Source organism: Drosophila virilis, chromosome 4 (assembly GCF_030788295.1).
Source record: "Drosophila virilis strain 15010-1051.87 chromosome 4, Dvir_AGI_RSII-ME, whole genome shotgun sequence".
NCBI lineage: Eukaryota > Metazoa > Arthropoda > Insecta > Diptera > Drosophilidae > Drosophila > Drosophila virilis.
The window spans coordinates 18097247-18119790 of record NC_091546.1 but is presented as its reverse complement, the minus strand read 5'-3'; the positions used below and the strand labels follow the sequence as shown (position 1 = coordinate 18119790).

Genomic DNA, 22544 nt, shown 5'->3' with positions numbered 1-22544 from the left:
ACCATTACCACAACCACCATTAACGTGCCAGGCAGTCAGCCAGGCGTTGCTGTTGCCGCCGTTGCCACTGTTGTTGCTGTTGCTTGTTCTTGTTTTTATTGTTGGTTGACTCCAATCTGCTTTGGTTGCTGCGCCACACGACGACGACGACGACGACGGCGACGGCGACGGCGTTGGCGATGGCTGTGGCTGTGGCGAGCGCCAGCCCAAGAGCCATTCAGTCGGCAAATTTTGTACGAGCTATGCGCACCACGGCGGGCGTCATAAGCGACGGCAGCCAAGTAAAAACGAAAAGTCGAAGTACGTTTTACCGTTACGCTTACCGTTAGCTTCTGTTCGTTCAGTTCAGTTGAGTCGAGTTGTGTGCAGTTCGTTTCGGTTTTTAGTACTCGGTTAATGCTCGGCCAGTGCGGACGTCTCGTCTCGCAACAAATTATTTACGCGACAGTTTTTCCTGTTGCGGTATTTAAACGTCTCCAAGCCGTTCAAACAAAAAGACGTGATTTTGTCCGGCTTGGCTTTGGCGCTTACAACCTACGGCAAACTGTCGAATTTAGTTACCAAATTATCTGAATTTAATTGTTAAAAATTTACGCGTGTGTGTGGAATTCATAAAGAGTTCGGCAAAAATGACAAAATGACAGCAAAACGTGATAAGGATTACAATAAAAATAAATCAACAGCGGGTAAAAATCATCATTTCTATTTCAAGTTTGAAAAACAAAAAACTATTTAAAAAAAAAAACTATTAATAAGTGTTAAGGAAACAACGTTAATCGGACAAATGTTTCGGATTACTCGGAAAATGTCTGCCTTATAAGCTTCAACTTCAAGAATGTGAATTTCATACTATATGTTATATCAAAAAACTAAAACCCGATATCCTACATGAACTATATAGAAATTAATAACAGGGTTCATCAAAAAAAATTATTAAAAAATCTTGAACAAGATATTTCTATAATATTATGAAAGTGGGTTCTGGAATCTCGACTATTAATTAATTTTAGTATTGGACAACATTTTTTTAAGAAAAATTGTATTTAAAGCAAAAACCATTTGAATATGGAAAATGGAAAATCCCAAACTGAAAGCTAGAATTGTCTTGTTTTAGAATCTGAACATCGTAAAGTTTAAAATTTGATATATTAGAAATATTTGCTATATTGTAGCATACTTTTTGGAGTATGGATTTTTTTTTTAACTAAAGACAATCCGGAGATACAAAATATTAGAAATCAAAAAATAATGAAAATTAATTCCAGAAATTATTATAGAAAATAGAATTATAAGAATCAGAAATGAATAAAAATGATTATTTCTGAGACAATTTTGCCTTGTTTTTGAATGTTCTAAGTCAAAAATCCCCAGAAAATGCCTTATAAAAATCTCTAAAGTTAGAATATGTTATGTTAAAAAATAAACTGATTGAAAATTAGTAAAGCCAGCAATAAAACTGAAGCATTCCAAATTGTGATCGATCATTTGGCTTATCTATATTCAATTGACTATTAAAATTGTGTTTAATTGTAAGTCTTACCTTATAATTTGTATTGCAGGCCTCGGATTCTCCGCCTCCAGCTCAACCAATGGCAGCGGCATCAAATCGATTGGTCTGGTGAGCTCCTCACAAAATGTAACCTCGTCGCAGGACATTAGCAAACGTACCAATAAACCACTCATGGAGAAGCGCAGACGTGCTCGCATTAATCAAAGTCTGGCCATACTCAAGGCCCTCATTTTGGAGTCGACCAAGCATCAGAATGCCAAAAATGGCGATGGCCAGGCGAAGCATACGAAACTGGAGAAGGCGGACATACTGGAGCTTACAGTACGTCATTTTCAACGGCATCGCAATCTGGATGATCCAAGTAGGTAGCTTTTCGCATTTTGTTTGCAACCGATCCGTTGCCCAAAACTGAAGCTTTATTTTGCCGCACAGCAGCTGTGAATAAATATCGCGCCGGCTACACCGACTGCGCACGCGAAGTGGCACGGTATTTGGCCACGCCGGAACCGCCGCCAATGGGCAATATGCCGACGCTGGCGGAGCCGGGCTCCAAGGCACGCCTGCTGCGGCATCTGGATCAATGCATAGCCGAGATCGATGTTGAGATATGCCCGCACACAACGACAGCCGCCAATTTTGCGGAGAGTCCGAACAGCAGCAGCCGGACATGTTTTGATATTAAGAAAACCCCGGCACCGACCGAGGAGCACTCGCTGGACTACAGCAGTCAGGATTCCAATCCACTCGACTACAGCAAGGGTCTAAAGCTGGGCGAGACGCCGTTGCTGGTGGTCGGCGATCAGCGTGCAACGCTGGCGCCGCAGCAGGATGAGAACAACAATCGCGGTCAACTGGCGCCGCCAGCCCAAAACCAGATCCCAACACAACAGCAACAACAGCAGCAACAACAGCAACAGCAGCAACAGCAGCTGCAACAGCAACAGTCGCCGCCAAGCGGTGCAGTCATCGAGCTGGGCTACGAGCACGATGCCAACAAAGTCGTTTGCGTCAATGTGCTGGAACAGTACAAGCAGCAGCTGAAGGCTCAGTCTCAGGCTGAGGGCGTGCCCGCCAATGGGGGTGTGCTGGTGCTTCCTCCGCATTATGTGCAGCTAGCCGCTGCGTTGGGCCTGAGCGCCCAGCCTATGGTGGATCCGATTGCCACGCGCACGGATTTCGAGCGTCTCATTGAATTGCAGCGCATGCAGCCACATCTGGCCGGCAAACTGAGTCCGAACTTTGCGGGCAGCCTGGAGGCGGCGCATGTGGCCGCCGCTGCGGCTGCTGCCTATGCCAATAGCATGGCGAACAATACCAACGCAGCGGCAGCGGCAGCCGCCATGCTCAATGAGCGACCCGCCTCGGTGGCCTCCTCGTCGGCGGCATCGGCATCGGTCAGTTCGGGCGTCTCTGAGCTGAAGTCGGCGCCGGCGACGCAGCAATCCTCGCCGCGCTCGGAGAGCGGCATCGGTTCCAACGAAAATGAAACGCTCGATGCCAGTCCGCAAACAAGTAGCGCGGCCAGGCAGGCGTTGCGGCTGCGCCAAGAGGAGGAGTACCGGGCACAACAGGTTGGCGGCCAGCAGGTCATCGATGAGAGCATGTGGCGGCCCTGGTAGAACACAGCGGCCTTGTACAGTATCGAAGGTATAGCTTTTACTAAGTGTGTATATATATGTCTATATAGCTATCGGGGCTACAAACCAATTTTTACAACACACAAGAAAATCGAACAATCAAATCTGGTTTGGCTTTTGTAATACTTAAAATATATTTCATTTCTCTTCAAGTATGTAAAATAAACATACGAAGACTACAAGGATTATGTGAATATGATTATAAGCGCGGACAGCTACAAGAATCGAATCGCGCCACCAAATCATTTTTGCAGATTTTCTCATTGGTTTTGCAGCCTCGATAAATATATAAATATATATACGTATATGTGTGTAGACTGCGCAAATTTGTTGCTTTGTTATAAAAAAAATGACGTTTTCTTTTCGCTCCTAACTAAAAGCCACATATTTTAGAAGTAAAAAAAAAAAAAAAAACAAGACACCCTATTGTTAAGCTCCTGCTCGTATATGGGAATTCATGCACGAGATGCGAATTTTTAAATGCATTTTTCACGTGTGCCAATGCTAAAAAAGACTCTAAAAATAAAAAAATAAAAATAAAACAAACATAAAACCTAAAACTACACGATCATAATTGTATAATTCCAGAACTATTTATGTTTTGTCCAAATACCTTGCGTAAAATGTATCAAATACTGAAATTAAAACAACAATAATGTTAAATCTATAACGAGAATCTAATCTTTTGTTTTGATTTGAATTGAATACGATTACGGGCTTGGTAAACTGTAAGCCTAGTTCAGTTTCTTTCATAGATTGTGTGAAGCCTTTCTATAGATCTGCGCGGGTCAAAATATCCTTGCATTGATCTGCCCAAAAGTTCTGAACAGTTTATTGGACAACGGACGGACAGCATGAGGGATATAAATACAATATAAAAACATACATTTTAAGTTGCAATTATTCTCTATGGTGACTAATACACTCTTCAAACCCGTTCTTCTAGGCGTCAATCGAGCTGTTGTACCGTATCTTAACTAATATACAGTTTTATTTTCGAAAGGTACACCATGTATATATATATATATATATATATATATATAGATTTTGGAAATAAAATAGACTTGATAATCGTTTACAAATCGCGAATAAATAAGGGTTATATCAATATGCATATATACGTACGCTAAAAACGAGAACAAATATTGCGTTTAAAAAACATTTAACTTACGAAAAAGCCACAACTACTTTGATTTCATTGTAGTTAGGGGTTTGCGGGGCGCCGATTGTCGCTGGCGCGCCAGGAATGTTTGTCCCGAGCCCATTAATAGGGCCAGTTTCGAGTCAACTGCATCGCGTTGAGCATTAACGCCCAGTCTATAGAAAGCGCTGGCCATTAACTGCTCCTCCATGCCGCTCATTTTGGTTTTCGATTCCTCCTCAATGACATCGACGCTTTTTTCCAAATTGTTTGCCTCCATAACTGCAAGTTGAGTTGGTATTTTAGAACAAATTTAACTATATGTATATGCATTCAAATGATTTAAACCAACCACTGGCTATGCGCGGATCTATATTTTTGATAACTTCCTTGGCTCTTTCGATGCATTTGCGGTACTTGACTTCGTAGGCCATTAGCTCCTGTTCCCGTGTGGCCAAAGTTGACTCCAGCTGTGTTATTTTGCACTGCATTGTTGAGTTCTGAGTAGCCGATTCCTCAATTTGAAGTGCTGCAAGACATTTGACAAACAATCAAGAATATATATTATATTTAAATCAAATGTTTGAGGCTTACTTTTCTGCTCATTAAGCTCCATTAGCTGCTTGATTTGTTTGCTGAATTCATTTCTGTGGCATAGAATATTATATTTAGTTTAAAATTCATTTAAATGTATAGCTAGAGTACTCACTCCTTCAGTATAGGATCATCGCTTTGCGAGGCATGCGATAGGGAGAGTATCCGCTCGTTGGCGGTCTTCAATTGTTCACGCAAATGCTGGCAGCGTTTATTAGCATCGTCCAGCAGTTGCTGTAATTAAAAATAAATATTTTTTAATTTATTAAATTTTCGTAAACTTTATCTTCAATAGCTTCCAATTATAAATCCTTATGCAAAGTTATAATTAACTTACCGCCAAAGCTGTTTGGCCACCTTGACCCTCGCGCAGCGCCTTGTTCTCCGCCTCCAGACGCTGCATTTTGTCCATCATAGCTGGCGGCTGTAGTTCCCGCGACATTGTTGTGCCGGTCAAGCTGCCCGAATTCGTAGACAATTGGCCGCATTTCAGCTCATCGAATGCCTCGCGCAGATTGTCGCGCTCCTTGAGTAAATTATCTTTTTCGCGTTGCAGCGCCAAAGTTTTGCTCTCCAAATTCTTGTTGTCAAACTCGAGCTTGACATTTTTACTGCTCTCATTGTCCAGCTGGGCGTGCAGATCTTGTATCTCCTTTTTGAAGAGCTCAACTTGTCCCTTTGTGTTGGCATAACGTTTGGCATCCTCTTCGAACTGTGCATTCTGCTGCACATAGTCAGCGCTGCGCTCCTCAAGCATTTTGACGTGTTTCTTAAGATCATTGTACTCCTCAAGCTTTTTCTTGTAGGTTTCCAGCTGGGCCTCGCATACCTTTAGCTTATCTGTAGATTCGCGCAGCACATCCACCTCATCCTTTAGTGCGGTCAGTTCTGCGGTGCTTTTCTGTCAAAAGTAATACAACATAAATTTCTGCTATGGCTAAAGGTTTTGGCACCCACCATTAGCTCATCTATGCGCTGCTGCATGTGCAACAAATCCGTCTCCTGCTGCTGTGCCTTAATTTTCAAGTCCTCACGAGCGCCCTCCGACTGCAGCAGCTCCTCCTTAACCAACTCCAGTTGACGTCTAAAGGAAATCAAATTATTTATATAATATATAACTATATAAATTAAAAGGTTTTAGTGTCCACCTTAGCTCATTATAGCGCACGGAGCCGGCCTGTATGGGGCCAAGTGAGACGCCATCGTCGCCAATTGTATTGTGTTCCAGCCGTGCGAATTCCAGCTGTAATTTGTGCAGCTCCTGCTGTAAATTGGTTTTCTCATCGATAAGCAGCAGCATTTTCTTTTCAGTTTCAAAACACTTTTGGGCCATGGCATCGCGCTCCTCCAGTGCCTTTGCATTGCCGTCGAGCATGCCGCTCAAAGAGTTGCGCGACAACGAGCTGACCACGCCGCCCTCTGTCGTCTGGCGTGTCGACGATTCAAGCTCTTGAAGTGCACGCATTATGTTCGCCTGCAGCTCCTCCTCCAGGCACATAATCTCGCATATATATGACTGCTTCTTGGCGCAGTTAACAGCACAGCCGAGAACCAGCTGCAGCAGGCGCTCCAATTCACTGAGATCACACTTTTCAGCTATGGCCTGCACATCCGGCTTGACAAAATCGTGCTGCAGCGTATAATTTAACACATCACTGTAGTATTCGTAGACGCCCTCGACCACTTTCTTCAGATTACTCATACGCAAACGCCAATTACCGCCGACAGCGCTTGATTTAATTTTCGACAGCCACGAATTGGTAAATGATTCGGGTGCAAATTGATTTAATGCCTGCGCTAGAGCAACGCCATCGGCCAGCTCCTCGGCATTTGCATGCGGCGCATTTAGATTGAGCGTTTTGAACCACTCCAATAGACTATAATACATTCCGTTCTGTGTGGACATCGTAAAATTGAAAATGATATGATAAAACCGAACAGCAAAATGTAGAAATTTTTCACAGAAAAAATAACACAGCTGTTGCAGCGTAAACAAAACAGCTGCGCTCACGATTAAACGATTAATTATTAAAGCATACCGATACGTTATCGAGCAATCGATAAATATGTGAGCGGTATTCCTACAGGTATCTTACAGTTAAATGTTTATAAAATTCGTTTCTTAATATTTATATTAAAAATTAATTTAGCCTACTATTGACATGTGTGATGATAAGCATCTGTCATTGAAATTTATTATTGCTTTAATTATTTGTAACATTAAAATCAATAGCAAGTGTTGTACCATTGTCGCTATTTATGCATTTTTCCACCCATTTAAGCTTATCATCACGTTCTTTTATTTTATCAATCGGTGTCCAGCTTAAATCATATTCGAGTCTATAGCTGCCCTTATATGTTTGGTCCACAGAATGATTCCATTCCTGCAATAAATTATATAAATACAAGCTATTTTTTAATGGAAAATTACAAATACTTCTGGGGACAGCATGCTAAAATAGGTCTGGCCAGTGGCCCTTTGGTAAAGATGATAGATATGGCCGGGTTTCTTGGCAAAATTGCAAGCGGCGCTGTGTAGTGTTCGACTCTCATTTGACTCCTTGAGTATATTCATAGCTTGTGCTTGCAGCATTTTTATCTAAACGAAATTGAACATAATTACGCACAGGTCTTTTGTTTTGCAGAATACGGCTTACCTGATCCAGTATAACAACCAATTTCTGGCTGGTGCTGTGCTTCAGTTGCTTGTCCGCCGTTTGTATTTGTTGCGCTAGATTAATTATATCAGTTTCATCGTGCATCGAGACACGCATAGGATCCAATTGAAATTGGGGGTTTCGCTCCACCAATTGAGCTGAGTTTAAAGCAAGATTATTATGTCTTAAAAATCTGTACAACTATTCTTATCTACGCAGCTGTACACACATACATACATACATTTTTACATATATATGTACATGCACACAAACTACATGCAATAAACAGGCTTTATGCCTATTGAAATCAATCCTTTACTTACCTTTCTTGACTGCTGATTCATAAGTTAACTGCGTGTCCATTGTAGAACTTCTTTTCATTACACGTGCATTGATAAAGTTTATAAATTTAATAAAAACGCAGACCGAAAAATAGGACGTGTTTACTACGAAATTTACGCAAACAAACAATAGCGTGTGTTTGGTGCGATACCTATCGATACCAATATCGCTGTAATCGATTACTACTACTACGCGCCAGCTGACCTGACATTGAAAAATTCTCAATATTACAGTGGTGGCCAAAAATATAGAACGTACGTTTCTAACATGCCTCAAAATTGTCGAGAAATTCTAAAATAATAAACAGATTCTAGGCGTCTAATGCATTGAAAATAAAATATATTAACTTGTATATAACTCTCTGCTTAATTCACACTATAAAGAAATTAAGTAAATGCATTTCATCTATAATACATCAAATGCTATGAATAAAAACGAACTTTTAACAAACATTTATAAACATTGAACTTTTCCCGATTCGGTTATCAGGGTAAGGCTGGGACCTAGCGAAAGACGGCGCCATATAAGTAGTTACCTCTAAATGAAGTAGTAATTGGCAAGACAGCAAATCCTAAGCTAGATCCATGGTGTTGATAGCTCTGCATAATAATATTTTTAAGGCTGCAGTTCAACTGTTTCCGCTTTTTTTTCCAAGTTGTTTTCATAAGTCTGTAAAAATAATAATTCATATTTGAATTAAAATAGGGTTAATAAAATGCTTCAATTATTTTACTTACATGCTGTGCTATTTTCAGAAGATGTTCAAATGTTGTTTTCCCTGTCTGCATAACCATGCCGTGGAAAACATTGCTCTTGGAGGTTGTCAAGAGTTCATAAGGTGCACCAAACTCCACAACCTGTCCCGCGTCCAAAACCAAAACCTTATCCGAGTCCATAATCGTGTGTAGCCTGTGGGCTATTGTAAGTACGGTGCATTCCTTAAACTTATTTCGAATAGTCGTCTGGATAAGTGCATCTGTTTGTGGATCCACATTGGCGGTGGCCTCGTCCATGACCAGGATGCGATTCTCGCGTAAAATTGCGCGTGCCAGACACACCAATTGACGTTGACCCACGCTAAAATTGGAGCCACCCTCGGAAATGTTGCTCTGGAGGCCCATTGGCATCTCGCCGATTTCATCCTTAAGATGCACCTGTAAGTGAAAAACAATATTGACTTTGTTTGATACTAAGGAATGCAATATGCTCTTACCTCCTCCAAGGCTTGCCACAGTTTGTCGTCAGGATATTGCTCAAACGGATCCAAATTATAGCGCACTGTGCCGGAGAACAATACCGGCTCCTGAGGTATAATTGAAATTTTACTACGCAAATCGTGCAGGCCCATCTGCTCCGTATCGCGCCCATCGATCACTATGGAGCCATCGTTATAGGACAGGCGGAAAAGGGCATTGATGAGCGAGGATTTGCCGGCGCCGGTGCGGCCCACGATGCCCACCTTCTCGCATGGTTCGATAATAAAATTCAGGGATTTCAGCACATGCGGCGCCTTGGGATCCGGTTCGTAACGTAAACTCAAATCGTCAGCCACAATTTGACCAGCTTCTGGCCAGCTGGCAGGCGGTTTTTTGTCCACAGTCGAAGTAAATGCTCCTTCGGACTTCAGGCTTCTGTACTCAATCACACGTTCCACGGAGGTCATGGAGTTCTCCAGCTCAGCCGATTGCCGCATGCCCCACTGCACCATGCCGGTCATGGACATGGCCTGTGTTATGACCAAGCCAATTTGGCCGGGATTCTCAGGCGGATACACAAAATTGTTTAGTATTATGATCAAAACATAAATCACACAAAATAGATCCAGATAATAACCAAAGGCACGACTTGTCGTCAGGAATGTATAATAGCCAATGGAATGATTATCCTGGTAATGATCATATTCCGCAATCAGCATCCTCTGTGCACGCATGGCACGTATTGTGGGCAGTCCATTCAACGTGGCCCCAAAATGCGAATACATGGGCGAACGGGCAACAGCCTCCAGACGCTTCACATCCCGCGATGTGCTCAGATAGAAGTTGCGTAGATAATAGAAGCATAGCAGCATGGCCAGCGTATTGATCAGATACCAAGGATTCGTAATGCAAAGCACGCATATAATGCCAGCCAAGGTGAGGAAGATCTGTATGCAATCCAGCATAACTGTGGGCAGCACCTCGTCCACCTGACCCATGTCCATGGCAAAACGGTTTAATATCCTACCCGACGGATTTGTATGAAAGAAATACATGGCCGCATGTGTAATGCTCCGAAACATGGAGTTGTGCAGCTGGGTGGAGGAGTGCATGGCCATGCTGAAGAACAGAAGCGTACGCAGCAGAGCGAATATGATCAGCGCCACATTGATGGACGCAAAGTAGTAGATGTCCAACGTAGAGGACGAGTTGTTCTTTACCCTGCCAAATAGAAGTAAAATATAAGTTATAAATTATATAAATTATATACACAATGTAAATTGCTCAAAATTGTAAACCTACAGCTATTTAACATAACATTGCAATGTACAGAGCTATTTTAAGGACCTGTAAAAACTTTAACAACGAGTTGCGACTGTTGCCTTTTATGGTTTATGATCTCCTATTCTGCTATGTATGTTAACAGCCACTTAACATAACATAGCCCTGTGAAAAGGCAAGCTAATCGTCCGACGACTGTTCCTAACACAACTGTAAGACATTTAATTTTAAAACAAATAACTACTTATTTGTAGAGACACCAAATTGGGCTAGTTCACAATGTTACTTAACATAATAATGTAATGTAAAATGGTTATGTAAGCGGCTGGCTAATGTTCTTATAAGAATCCTATAAAAACTCAGAAAATATCTGGCAATTCATTAAAAAAATGCATTTCTTTAAAATTATCTATGCTACAATGATATATACTCTTATGAAACTCGCATTACCCCTTCCACTTACCAGTAGGACAAAAAGTAGTCACCCCAAGACGCCATCAGTTGCGTACCCAGGCATAGGAGCACCACCAGCAGAAACATTACCCAGCCACAGCCGGCTCTGAAGTATTTCTGGTACATGCCCCAACCAATTTTGTTGGCTGAGCGCGTTTCCTGCACTTCCTTTGGCTTGTCCCGGGCCATTAATGAATCATCCGCACTTGAGCCCATGGAGGAAATGCTGCTGCGACTTTCCACGCTATTTTGGCGAGAATACGTAGTTGAGTTTTCATTGGCATCGCCGCAGGACTTTTGCTCCACTTCGATTTCAGTCTGCTCTTGTGGCTGCTGTGCCAGCATCTGGGCGAAATCCTGGCCAGACTTGAGCATATGGTCATAGGTGCCAATATCGGTTACCTTGCCCTTGTCCAGGATCACAATCAGATCGGCCTGCTCCAGAAACTGCAATTGATGTGTGACCAATATGACCAGCTGATGGCGCAGAAATCCCCGCATGCACTGCTCGAACAGATGCCGACCCACATGCGCGTCCACGGCGCTGAGCGGATCATCGAGCAGATACACATCCGCCTTGCGATAAACAGCACGCGCCAGGCTAATGCGCGCCTTCTGCCCGCCGGACAGCGATGCGCCGCGTTCCCCGACAAGCGTCTTGTCGCCCTGCTCCAACAGCTCAAAGTCACGCTCCAAGGCGCACATCCTGACCACCGTTCTGTAACGTTGCCTGTCCAGCGGCAGGCCAAACAGTATATTGTCACGTACGCTGGCACAGAACAGCCAGGGCTCCTGTGAGGCATAGGAGCAGCGTCCGTTTAACTTAATCGTGCCCGACTCGGCGGGCAGCTCACCCAGAATGGCCTGTATCAGGCTGGACTTGCCAGCGCCCACGGGCCCAATGACAGCCACCAGCTGCTGACGCTGTAGCTTCATATTGATGTCGTCCAAAACGGGCTCCGCGTGATCCGTATTCCAGCGTGCTCTCAAATGCTTGATCTCAACGCAGACATCCGAGCTGAACTGCTGTTGATTGCCATTGGCTAGGAGTTTCTTACTCTCCGCTGCCCTGTCGTCGTCCTCCTCCTCGTCCAGCATGGCCACATCCGTTTCGTCGCGCAGCATAAATGTGGTTATCCGCCGCAAGGATACCAAGAGCTCAGCCACCTGGGACATGCCGCTGGGAAAGAATTTGCTCATGGTGCGCCGCAAAATATTATAGAATCCGGTCACACAAAATGCCTGCTCCGCTGTCAGCTGGCCACCGGCGAGCACATAGGCTAGCAGGCTGGCAAAGATCGCCAGCCGTCCCAGCGTGATCTCAAAGGAGAGCAGAATGCCGCGTATATAGTTCACCTTGCGTATGACGTTCATCTCGCTGGCACGCGTTTGGGCCACCATCCGTTCGAAGGGCAGCTCCCAGGCATACATCTTGATCACCTGAATCCCGGCAATGATCTCGTTCATCATGCGGACGCGACGATCTGTGCGAACCGCCGTGCGCAGTCGCAGGGCCGAGGTCAGGCGGCTCAGATACGTTTGCAGCGGCAGATACAGCAGGAGTATAGCGATGCCATAAAAGGATGCCACTCCGATTTGCTGGTACAAAAAATACGAGGCGATCAGCAGCTCCAACGGGCCCAGCCACAGGAAGTGCATATGGATGAGGGCACGATCAAAGCGGCCCAAATCATTCGATACCAGATTCACCACCTGACCCGTCGTCGTGCCACCCAGCGCTGTGCGGCTGAGGCGCAAGGCCTTTCGGTAAATGGCGCTGCTGACCGCCACCCGCATCTTCATTGCCAGATGCATCATGTGCATCATGAACGGATGGAACAGCAGCACGCTCATCACAATGCATGTCACCAGGCCGGCGCCATAGAGCTGAGCACTCAGACTGCGTCCATTGCCAGTCAAGCTGAACTCTGATATCAGGCCGGCCAGCAGGAGTGGCAAGGTGGCTCTGGAACGGGAATCAATATATTACAAATAGAACAGTTTGCGTTTTCTAGTCGTGCGTGACCGACTAGCAGATATCCTGTACCTACACAACTTTTCATTAGAAAAACTTTTAGGCCTTAAATACTGCTTTCGAATATAAATCCTTAAAAGATCGATTAATTTTTTTAAATTTTGGTTCCCATAATTTTGGCGAGCTTGAATTATACCCGAGCTATGCAGAAACAGTGGAAATCGGAAATCGATATTTATCGATAACACGGAACGGGAGAGTAATCGAAAACTTTTTCGTGTAAATATCAAATACCAAGCTTTAGAAAATTGATACATTTAAAACGTTTGATTCAGATGCGCAGATTCGAGATGGACTAAAAATCGATATTTATCGATAACACGGAACGGGAGAGTAATCGAAAAAAATTTCTATAATATTAAATACCAAGCCTTAGAAGATCGATTATCCAAAAACTAAAATTTTCTTGATTCATGAAAAAATGTTTGCTTTTTAGCTTCATCGATAAAAATCGATAATTATCGATAGCACTCAGCGAAAGAGTTAACGAGAATTTAAATAAATAGGGTATATATACATATATGGCCTTAGACACTCACCTGAGACCCAGCTCTAGTATCGCAAGGACAATGCCCGAAATAACCAATTCCCAGCCAAAGACTTTCAGTACGACTCGCAGCATGCTCGCTTTTTTGGCGCCTTTGTGAGCTTTCGCCCGGACCTCAGCCTCCCAGGCTTGGTAGAACTTCTCACCCAACTTGTCCGCCTTATGCTCGTTGAGCACATCGTAGAGATCGTTGGGCTCCAATGTTTTCTTGCGGCCCTTGAACAATATGGGCAGCGCAAAGCTGTCAAGATAAACGTTTGAATGATTATAATTAAAACAGTTATTAATACAATTAGGTGCTCAGATCATCTAAGCTCTATTACTATTATAGTTCAACTATGTGCTGCATTATATATATATATATATTTTTTTACATAAAAGTATTTACAATTACTTTTGCTAATAACACATAATTGTGTGTATATAATTGTATATTTGTGTAATTGGATTTAAATCGGAAGAAGTGACCACGCAAATGTTGTATAATTACAGGTGATAAAAACAATAATGAATATTATCTTATCTCTGGCAAAAATAGATAGATAGAACATGTCTACTTGACAGCAACATTTTAAAGAGATCAAGTTCGGACATGTAATAAAACTAAACAAAAAACCCATTGCAAAGATAAAAGATTTTATATGATTATTGAAATACTGAATTGACAAAACTGAAAAGTATTTCAATTAAAAGATCTTTCTGTTATGCGCTCACTTACCAGAACATAATTGCGGAGAGGCAGCTGGCCGTCTCTCGCGGATTTGGCGCCAGCTTATCAGCTGTCATCTTTGAATAGTTCCAATATATTTGTAATAAGAGTTTCGTATTTAATCAATTTGTTTACACAAGCCTTTTGTTTAATTCTCGGATTGCTTTGTAATGGGAAACGTTTGCACTGTTGCGCGTATACGCTACACAGCAGGACTATATAGACTGTGCAAACGTTTGGAAACGTTTTGCCGCGCTTTAAACAAACGTTTATCTCGAGGCTCAAGCTTTAGATATACACATAACAGCAGCATATGCGGATGCTTCGTTTAAATTTCATCACAGTTAGAGATACGCGACACACACACACACACACGCACGCACGCACACACCTTTGCAATTACGCCGGCTTATCGCGAAAATAGAATAGAAAGGAAAAAACGTTCCATTTAATTAATAAAAACAGTTGGAGTGCACACAAGTCCTCGGTGCGCAGCTCCAAACGCAACTAAAGCTTATTTGCTCTCTGGGAATTTAGTTAACAGCTGTTGTAACAGCTGTTGCCGGCGCCATCGACAGCGTTGCCATACTGTCGCAACTTTAATATGTACATACATATTTATTAACATTACATTAGAATACATTAAAGTGGACCCGTTAACGCTGCTTCATAGACAACTTGGTAAATATAAAAAAAAAAACTTAAAAAATAACAAATTATAATTTAACTTAATTTAATTACAAATGTTCCATTTTAATCTTTGGCGCAGCGTTAATTGTTTATCACGTCTCCTTTCTACTTGATTTTCCGACGCTCAACTGATTCTTGAAATTCTTAGTTTATGTTTTAAGTACACAAATAGTTCACATTTATTTTGAAGGCACTGAATTCCTTGCATTTTTACACTTAATATATGGAAATATATAAACATTAACAATATAATATAATATAATATAGGCACATACATATAAGTACATATAAAATTAAAGGAATATTGTATTAGAAACTGGAATTGGATGAGTTTATTTACATTCGAAGGGCCATCCTGGGATGCGGGTCCTCACTATGATAAAATCCCAGATACGTACAATGTTGCCTGACTTCACGATGATAATCTGCGTGTTTGTTGAGCTGCTTCGAATGCCTGTAAATCAAACATATATTACATTTGAATAAACCTAAGTACAATTAATATACCTTCTTGGCGACCAGCACCAGATTATCATAGGTTGCTTTACCGGTCTGCTTGACCATATCATGGAACACCTTACTCTCTGCGCACGTTAATAGCTCATAGGGTGTGCCAAACTCAACAACTCTGCCAGCATCCATGACGAGCACCTTATCAGAATCCATAATCGTATGTAGCCTGTGGGCTATTGTAAGTACGGTGCATTCCCTAAACTTATTTCGAATTGTTGTCTGGATAAGTGCATCTGTTTGTGGATCCACATTGGCGGTGGCCTCGTCCATAACCAGTATACGATTCTCGCGCAAAATGGCACGTGCCAGACACACCAATTGCCGTTGACCCACGCTGAAGTTGGTGCCACCTTCCGTTATTTTACTCTGTAAGCCGCTGGGTAAATCGGCAACAACATCCTTTAGTTTGACCTCGTCCAAGGAAGACCATAACTTTTCATCGCTATACTCATCGAAGGGATCCAAATTGTAGCGCATTGTGCCAGAGAACAACACCGGCTCCTGAGGTATTATCGATATTTTGCTACGCAAATCATGTAGACCCATTGCTTGCGTGTCCCGTTTATCGATCAGTATGGAGCCATCGGTGTAGGAGAGGCGGAACAATGCGTTAATTAGTGAAGATTTACCTGCGCCCGTGCGGCCCACAATGCCCACCTTCTCACGAGCTTTGATAACGAAATTGAGAGATTTAAGCACATAATCGGATTTGGGATCCGGAAAATAGCGTAGGCTAAGCTCCTCAAAGGCAATCTTGCCATTTTCTGGCCAGCTCTTGGGCGGCTTCTTATCAGCCGGCGCCTCCAAAGCGCCCTCCGGTTCAATATCCTCATACTCAACGACACGCTCCACGGCGGTCATGGTGTTCTCGAGCTCCGCAGATTGGCGCATGCCCCACTGCACCATGCCAGTCATGCCCATTGCCTGCACAAGAGATTTGGCATACGGTTAAGATAACATTTGAAAGCATGTAATATGATGTATCTTACCTGAGTTATGGCCAAACCCACCTCGCCGCCATTCGCCGGCGGAAAAATGAAAAAACTGAGCGTAATAATGCCGATGTAGATGACACAGAAACAGTCCAGCCAATAGCCAAAGGCACGCGATGTGCTTATAAACATGTAAAAGGCCGAGCTATGCAAATTCTGATGATTATCGAATTCGCTGATCAGCACCCGCTGTGCCCCAAAGGCGCGTATCGTGGACAAACCTGTCAGCGAGGCAGCCGTGTGCGAGTAAATGGGCGATCGAGCTGTGAATTGGATGTTAATTAGATAGAGATATATACAGATGGATGATAAATGCTATTACAGTAATCGCTCGCTAATTTTTTGATCAACTCTAATTTCTAGAAGTTTTAATTTGCGAGCGACTACTGTATCTATATTTAACTTACTAATGGCCTCCAAGCGTTTGATATTACGTGAAGTTTTCAGATAGAACGTGCGCAGCTGATAGAAAATGATGCCGAGCACGACCGTGGGAACCAGAAACAAGGGATTAACAATAGCTATGACAATAACAATGCCAGCCAGGGCCAGAAAGATCTGTATGACATCCATCATAACAGCAGGCAATATCTCATCCACTTGACCCATGTCCTTGGAGAAACGATTTAGTATACGACCCGACGGATTCGTATTGAAGAAATACATGGCAGCGCGCGTAATACCGCGAAACATGGAATTGTGCAGTTCCGTGGATGCCTTCATGGCCACATTGAAGAATAAAAATGAACGTGCCAAGGTGATGGCAATGGTAGCAATTGTAATCAGGGTAAAGATATAAGTGTCCAGCAATTCAGCATCCACGGACAAGCCCAGATCGTGAAGCCAACTCGAGAGACGAGATTCCGGGCCATGTGACACAATGGTTGTGGTGTCGTTGGCAGCATGCATACTTTTTAAGCTGCCCTTCTTGGCAACCCTGCGGAACAATAAGAATATATATTTTGTAAAAATAAGTTGCATCTTCATCGTTTTCGTACTCACCAATATGACAGAAAATAGTCGCCCAGTGAGGCCAGCACCTGTGACAGCACACAGAAGCCCATCATGACAAAGAAGGCAAAGAAACCGCCGCCAGCCTTAAAATATTTGTTATAAAGTCCCAGTCCGATGCGACCTTGTTCCTGTGACTCCTGCACATGCATTTGCGCTGCCGAGGTCTCATCCAGACAAGAATCGGCTAGCGATAGGAGCGACTGTTCGCTGTTGCGTCGCTTATCGCTGGCCGAGCCCGATCTGGAGCGAGAGCGCTCCTCGATGCCATGCTCATCGCGTGACGAATCTGCCAGCATTGAGGCAAAGTCAAGACCCGATTCGCGCAGCGATTCGTATGTGCCCACAGCGCTTACTTGACCCTTTTCCAGGATGACTATTTGATCGGCATGCTGCAGGAATTGCAGCTGGTGCGTGACAAGGATTACAATACGATCACGCAAATAGCCGCGCATGCATTTCTCAAATAGATGTCGTGCCACATGTGTGTCCACGGCGCTGAGCGGGTCATCGAGCAGATAAATTGCCGACTGGCGATAAACAGCGCGCGCCAAGCTAATGCGCGCCTTCTGTCCGCCCGATAAAGATGCACCACGCTCGCCCACAATTGTCTTGTCGCCGTACGGCAACAGCTCAAAGTCACGTTCCAGGGCACAGTTTTTCACCACCTGTGCATAGCGACGTTTGTCCATGGCCTGGCCAAATAGTATATTCTGACGAACAGTACCAGTGAAGAGCCAGGGCTCCTGAGATGCATATGAGAAGCTTCCATTTACACGTATCTCGCCAGATTCGGCACGCAGCTCGCCCAGTATGGCCTGAATCAAGCTGGACTTGCCGGCGCCCGTACGTCCTACAATGCCAAGCATGGTGCCAGGTTGCACGCGCAAATTGACGCCATTTAGGGTGTAATCCGGTGAGCTGGTATCCCATTTGGCTTTTAATGCAGTTATGGATATTTGGGCTTCAGAGAGCACGGCGTTTTCATTGATGTGCGGCAGCATTGGTGGTGTTAGCAGCTTCTCCTTGGCATCCTCATTCTCCTGTTCCAGTTTGGAGTGCACTGTAGTCTGATTGCTTCCTGGCGAGACTAAGGGTAGGTCCAAGGACTTATCAATGACATCAGTCTCCTCGTACAGCATGAACTTTTGCACACGCTTTATAGAAATTAATGCCTCGGCCATTTGCGAAATGCCTTGTGGAAAGAATACGGTCATGGTGGTGCGCAGTATATTATAATAGGCCGTAATCACAAAGGCCACTTCGGGCGTCAGAAATGTGCCCAAGAGTACGTAGCCCACCAGGCTTAGAAAGATGGAAACGCGCGTCAAGAATATTATAAACGATAATAATATGCCTCTTATATAGGATACGTGTCGTATGGCATTAATTTCCTTTTTGCGGGCAAATGCAACCATTTGCTCAAAGGGCAGCTCCCAGGCATACATCTTGATCACCTGAATGCCAGCAATAATCTCGTTCATCATCCTAACGCGCTCGTCCGTCCGCAAAGCTGTGCGCATCCTTAGCACCGATGTCTTCTTACCCAGCCAGGCCTGCATCGGTATGAAGAGCAGCATAAAAGCCACACCAAACACAGCCGCAATTCCAATCTGCAAGAGATTTACAAAAGTTATTTTCGGATTGCTAAACATTGAATGCATTGAATGGCAATCTTTGGCTTACCTCCAGGTACATTAGGTATGTTATAAACAGCGTCTCGAGAGGTCCCACCCACAGGTAATGCACAAAAATTGTCGCCAAATCCAAGCGTCCCACATCGTTAGACATCAGATTAACAATATGCCCAGCTGTGGTATCACCCAACGCGGTTTTGCTCAGCCGCAGGGCCTTGCGATAAATCATGCTGCACATTCCGACGCGCATTTTCATGCCAACGTGCATTGTGCCCAGCATATAGGGATGCATAATGATGACATTCAAGGCACTGCACGCAACCACGCCTGCTGCATAATAATAAGCAGCCTCTATTGTCTCCGAGCCGTAGGTATAGTAGGATATCAGCTTGAGCAGACACAGCGGCTGCAGTGTGCGCAGACCCAGTTCCAGCAGGAAGAGCACCAGTCCCAGCATGCCAAAGTGCAATCCGAAAACACGCACGAGAGCGCACAGAAGGCTCGGTTCCTTTTTGGCGTTCAGCTGCTTTTTCTGTAACTCCCGCTCCCAGGCGGCGCATAAATCATTTCCAAGGGTTTCTAGAAAATATAAGAAGATTTTATTATAAAGATGGAAACATTTGTCAATAAAATGTATAATCAACAATCACACTGCATCAAAATTTCGCAATGATATGGCGAATAATGCCAGCCACATAAAATAAAGATCTGTTTGCAAGGCCCGTAAATAAGATAATAAAATCATTGCAGGCCAAATCTTATCAGCACAAACAATTACAAAATCTTCCTCAAGCAAACAATGCCCCAAGTCAATGACCGAATTTACACATGTGGCTTCGTTTCTTTAAAAGACTGATAAGTTTGGATTTGCCCAAGCATTCAATTGTTTTAAATCGGATTCGAATCATGACAGTGCTCGCTCTCCAAGAAGAACACATCGGATCTGATTGTGGGTTAAGCCAGCTAAACTAAAATTTATCAAATTAAGGAGGACTTTACAAAGTCAAATTAGAAATTTGTAAAAATATCTATTTCTGGACAATTCTATATTTCTAAAAGTTAGGATCTTCGACTGATCACTGTACTTCAATTCGTATATATTGAATGAAATCAATTGTATTAAATGTACATAGCATTGAATATGAATATGTTTATGTAAGTCAATCATCTGACATTATTATAAATATAAGTATGTATGTATATTTACAGAATTGTTCCGTGATGTGACTCACAAAGGGATATATGGAAGTTGAGTAAGATTTGTTTTCATTATATGGCGAAATATGATTCAAATGGCGCTTATAGAAAGCAGTCCCATAACACAAACATATATGACATAGCTTTAATATCGAATTGATGAATTAGTTTAGATAAATGTACCTGACTTGTGTTCCTTCAATGCCTTGAAGAGATCTTCAGTTTCCAGCGTTTTTTTGCGTCCCTTTAGGAACGTGGGCATGGTGTACCTGTGTGCATATCGTATTGTATCATTATGAATAGAAAATTATAGATAAAAATTGATTAATTACATACCAGAAACATGCTGCCGATATAAAATTGGCATGCTCCCGTGGATTTTCCGGCAAGTCTGCAGTTTTAATAGACTGCATTTTGTACGTTTGAAGCTGAAAAACTATACGTAATGGATAAGGTGTTTTATAGAGAAAACTGCAGAATAGTATGACATTGTTCTTTTTTTTTCTAATTGCTAATTACTATTGTAATCGCATTGATTGATTTACTCTGATTGTACGTAATTATACAGTTAAATTTATGCACACATGCATGCATATGTATATGTACATGAGTATGTGTATGTGTGTGTGTGTATAGCCCTTTTGTAGTCTTGAATTTATCAAAAGCACGCCCCTGAAATTTGTATATAATCGGATAAAACATTTTGCTGACACCTGTAACATGCACATGCATGCCTGTAACTGTAATTCAAAAAAGCACATGTATTGCAGCAATTTTGTCTGCAAAGCTCTGAGATCAATTGTGCAGCGATTTAATCTCACGATATGCGCAACTTTCATTTGTGTGTATGCGTGAGCTTAGCCACATACAATTACCCGACGCAGATGCATGTGTGTGTGTGTGTGTAAGCTGGGAGTTAGACTTGACTTTTATATATGTATGTATGTGTGTACAATTGTGTGCACGCTATTATTGCCGGCAAATAATGTAAACATTGTTGCAATCCAACTAACAATTAACGACGGTTACAAAGTGTACATAAGTGCGTGCGAATGCATATATGTAGCTAATGTAAATTTAAACAAAAATGCAAACCGACCAGCAGACATACGTTAATGCAATTCTAAAATTATAATTATTCATGTTTGTGTTTACGGCCTGTAATATTAACAACGAAACATAACACATTTATATTTATATTTGTGCAAACAAATATTTGTATATACTTATAAACATTGACGCACGCACACAGGCACAACTGCACGTGAACAACTCCAACGCAAGTCTGCAATATAAGAAGTCACTAACACATATATATGCACATTCATTGTATATACATTCTTATAACAGACCACGCGGGCGGCACATTTGCAAAACATTGGATTACATACGTATGTATTTTTTGTCTTCTTTGTTTTATCGTTCTATTTATATGTGTATACACAAACATGCATGTGTATGCGCACTTATCTTATGTCCGCATTTACAGTTAGCTTAACGGTGCGCCAATACAAAAACTCAGTTCCTGCTCATTCACTAATTCCGATTATCTATTGTTATTTTAGATAAAGGTCGATTTTTCAATTGTTCTACATTATCTAATCGCAAAAAATTGTCTATATGTAGTAAATATAAACACATTGCAAATTAATATAATTGTTCAATTCAAGTGAATCGAAATAAACACAAATACATACATACGTTTGCTTAAATTGAACTATGCTCAATAAAACTTGAAAATCATTATATTCTTTTTGCTGTTGTTGGAAACCAAAAGGCAATTAACAATTAACGTACGTAGAACAAGCGCGCAACAACAAAAACGAACCGTCTGCCTTAAAGGGCGGCATGCTACTGAAAAACAGCTGGCGGCATTCAGCTCTTTTCAACTGAATTCGCCACCAGTAAACGCACGCACACATATGCACCCGTCTATGTACATACATATATGCTCATATATTTATGTATGTATGTGCTTACTCACGTAAAATAAATAAATCAACAAGTTTTTATACATACATAAATTATAAATTAGAAAGCATTTAAGAGCATTGGGGGTGTATAGCCTAACTTAGAAGGTTAACTAACTATACCGAATTCAAGTATTTCGTTTTTGTAGAAAGCGTACGGCAAACCTATTTTTGTAATTCGCCCCAAGGGATTTTTCAAAGCAACGGTTAATTTATGCCGCAAATTTAATAATGTCATAAACATCTTTTAATTAACATTCTGTAAGCATATCTAAAGAGTACTTACAAATTTTTCAACTAATAATTATTGTATTATCTTTGATGCATTTATAGCACATTTTCGGCATTTTTTGTTGCCCTCGGAATCGATGCATGTAGGCTATACATATTAAGAGGATGACATTTATCATTAAGGAATTAAATCAATAATTA

At 42.3% G+C, this 22544-nt stretch overlaps 5 protein-coding genes across 11 annotated transcripts; 1 reads left to right on the top strand and 4 right to left on the bottom strand.

Annotated features, from left to right (window-relative positions):
• The first annotated feature begins 226 nt into the window (after window positions 1-226).
• Sidpn (similar to Deadpan) lies at window positions 227-3614 on the top strand. 3 transcript variants are annotated; one of them, XM_002051507.4, is made up of 3 exons: window positions 227-686; window positions 1560-1871; window positions 1946-3614. In XM_002051507.4, exons 1-3 carry the CDS (start codon window positions 638-640, stop codon window positions 3127-3129), a joined length of 1545 nt encoding a protein of 514 aa, XP_002051543.2. In that variant the 5' UTR covers window positions 227-637; the 3' UTR covers window positions 3130-3614. The 3 variants fall into 3 exon arrangements, with proteins under 3 accessions (XP_002051543.2, XP_032293803.1, XP_070064952.1); XM_032437912.2 differs by having other exon boundaries at window positions 1943-3614; XM_070208851.1 differs by lacking the exon at window positions 227-686 and having other exon boundaries at window positions 1777-1875.
• Window positions 3615-3698: 84 nt separating this feature from the next.
• On the bottom strand, window positions 3699-6889 carry hook (hook microtubule tethering protein). 2 transcript variants are annotated; one of them, XM_032437911.2, is made up of 8 exons: window positions 6031-6889; window positions 5840-5966; window positions 5220-5783; window positions 4998-5116; window positions 4883-4935; window positions 4641-4817; window positions 4319-4570; window positions 3699-3782 (listed from the first exon to the last, which is right to left on the bottom strand). In XM_032437911.2, exons 1-7 carry the CDS (start codon window positions 6786-6788, stop codon window positions 4332-4334), a joined length of 2037 nt encoding a protein of 678 aa, XP_032293802.1. In that variant the 5' UTR covers window positions 6789-6889; the 3' UTR covers window positions 3699-3782; window positions 4319-4331. The 2 variants fall into 2 exon arrangements, with proteins under 2 accessions (XP_032293802.1, XP_002051544.1); XM_002051508.4 differs by having other exon boundaries at window positions 3699-4570.
• Window positions 6890-7039: 150 nt separating this feature from the next.
• On the bottom strand, window positions 7040-8023 carry LOC6628470 (uncharacterized protein C1orf50 homolog). The gene is made up of 4 exons (XM_002051509.4): window positions 7863-8023; window positions 7540-7697; window positions 7320-7481; window positions 7040-7266 (listed from the first exon to the last, which is right to left on the bottom strand). The coding sequence occupies exons 1-4, from the start codon at window positions 7918-7920 to the stop codon at window positions 7087-7089; spliced, it is 558 nt and encodes a 185-aa protein (XP_002051545.2). The 5' UTR covers window positions 7921-8023; the 3' UTR covers window positions 7040-7086.
• Window positions 8024-8198: 175 nt separating this feature from the next.
• On the bottom strand, window positions 8199-14581 carry LOC6628471 (probable multidrug resistance-associated protein lethal(2)03659). Its single transcript, XM_002051510.4, has 6 exons — window positions 14112-14581; window positions 13386-13634; window positions 10822-12777; window positions 9095-10298; window positions 8619-9035; window positions 8199-8550 (listed from the first exon to the last, which is right to left on the bottom strand). Exons 1-6 carry the CDS (start codon window positions 14177-14179, stop codon window positions 8497-8499), a joined length of 3948 nt encoding a protein of 1315 aa, XP_002051546.1. The 5' UTR covers window positions 14180-14581; the 3' UTR covers window positions 8199-8496.
• Window positions 14582-15026: 445 nt separating this feature from the next.
• Window positions 15027-22001, bottom strand: LOC6628903 (probable multidrug resistance-associated protein lethal(2)03659). Of its 4 annotated transcripts, none has more exons than XM_015172512.3 (9): window positions 21844-22001; window positions 20479-20578; window positions 20326-20411; window positions 18995-19524; window positions 17300-18921; window positions 16705-17234; window positions 16295-16560; window positions 15300-16229; window positions 15027-15246 (listed from the first exon to the last, which is right to left on the bottom strand). In XM_015172512.3, the coding sequence occupies exons 2-9, from the start codon at window positions 20553-20555 to the stop codon at window positions 15205-15207; spliced, it is 4083 nt and encodes a 1360-aa protein (XP_015027998.1). In that variant the 5' UTR covers window positions 20556-20578; window positions 21844-22001; the 3' UTR covers window positions 15027-15204. The 4 variants fall into 4 exon arrangements, with proteins under 4 accessions (XP_015027998.1, XP_015027999.1, XP_015028000.1 ...); XM_015172513.3 differs by having other exon boundaries at window positions 20479-20570; window positions 21844-22000; XM_015172514.3 differs by having other exon boundaries at window positions 21840-21998.
• Between the last annotated feature and the right edge of the window lie 543 nt (window positions 22002-22544).

Coding starts and splice junctions, on each gene's coding strand:
- Sidpn (XM_032437912.2), top strand. CDS start 638: ATGACAGCAAAACGTGATAAGGATTACAATAAAAATAAATCAACAGCG. Junction 687..1,559: donor TAAAAATAAATCAACAGCGG/GTAAAAATCATC, acceptor TTTGTATTGCAG/GCCTCGGATTCTCCGCCTCC. Junction 1,872..1,942: donor TCGCAATCTGGATGATCCAA/GTAGGTAGCTTT, acceptor TTTGCCGCACAG/CAGCTGTGAATAAATATCGC.
- hook (XM_002051508.4), bottom strand. CDS start 6,788: ATGTCCACACAGAACGGAATGTATTATAGTCTATTGGAGTGGTTCAAA. Junction 5,784..5,839: donor AGCGCATAGATGAGCTAATG/GTGGGTGCCAAA, acceptor TACTTTTGACAG/AAAAGCACCGCAGAACTGAC. Junction 4,936..4,997: donor GATGATCCTATACTGAAGGA/GTGAGTACTCTA, acceptor TCTATGCCACAG/AAATGAATTCAGCAAACAAA.
- LOC6628470 (XM_002051509.4), bottom strand. CDS start 7,920: ATGAAAAGAAGTTCTACAATGGACACGCAGTTAACTTATGAATCAGCA. Junction 7,698..7,862: donor TGAATCAGCAGTCAAGAAAG/GTAAGTAAAGGA, acceptor CTTTAAACTCAG/CTCAATTGGTGGAGCGAAAC. Junction 7,482..7,539: donor TGGTTGTTATACTGGATCAG/GTAAGCCGTATT, acceptor AATTTCGTTTAG/ATAAAAATGCTGCAAGCACA.
- LOC6628471 (XM_002051510.4), bottom strand. CDS start 14,179: ATGACAGCTGATAAGCTGGCGCCAAATCCGCGAGAGACGGCCAGCTGC. Junction 13,635..14,111: donor CTCTCCGCAATTATGTTCTG/GTAAGTGAGCGC, acceptor TTATCTTGACAG/CTTTGCGCTGCCCATATTGT. Junction 9,036..9,094: donor TGTGGCAAGCCTTGGAGGAG/GTAAGAGCATAT, acceptor TTTCACTTACAG/GTGCATCTTAAGGATGAAAT.
- LOC6628903 (XM_015172512.3), bottom strand. CDS start 20,555: ATGCAGTCTATTAAAACTGCAGACTTGCCGGAAAATCCACGGGAGCAT. Junction 19,525..20,325: donor ATTGAAGGAACACAAGTCAG/GTACATTTATCT, acceptor TATATTTTCTAG/AAACCCTTGGAAATGATTTA. Junction 17,235..17,299: donor GACTATTTTCTGTCATATTG/GTGAGTACGAAA, acceptor ATTGTTCCGCAG/GGTTGCCAAGAAGGGCAGCT.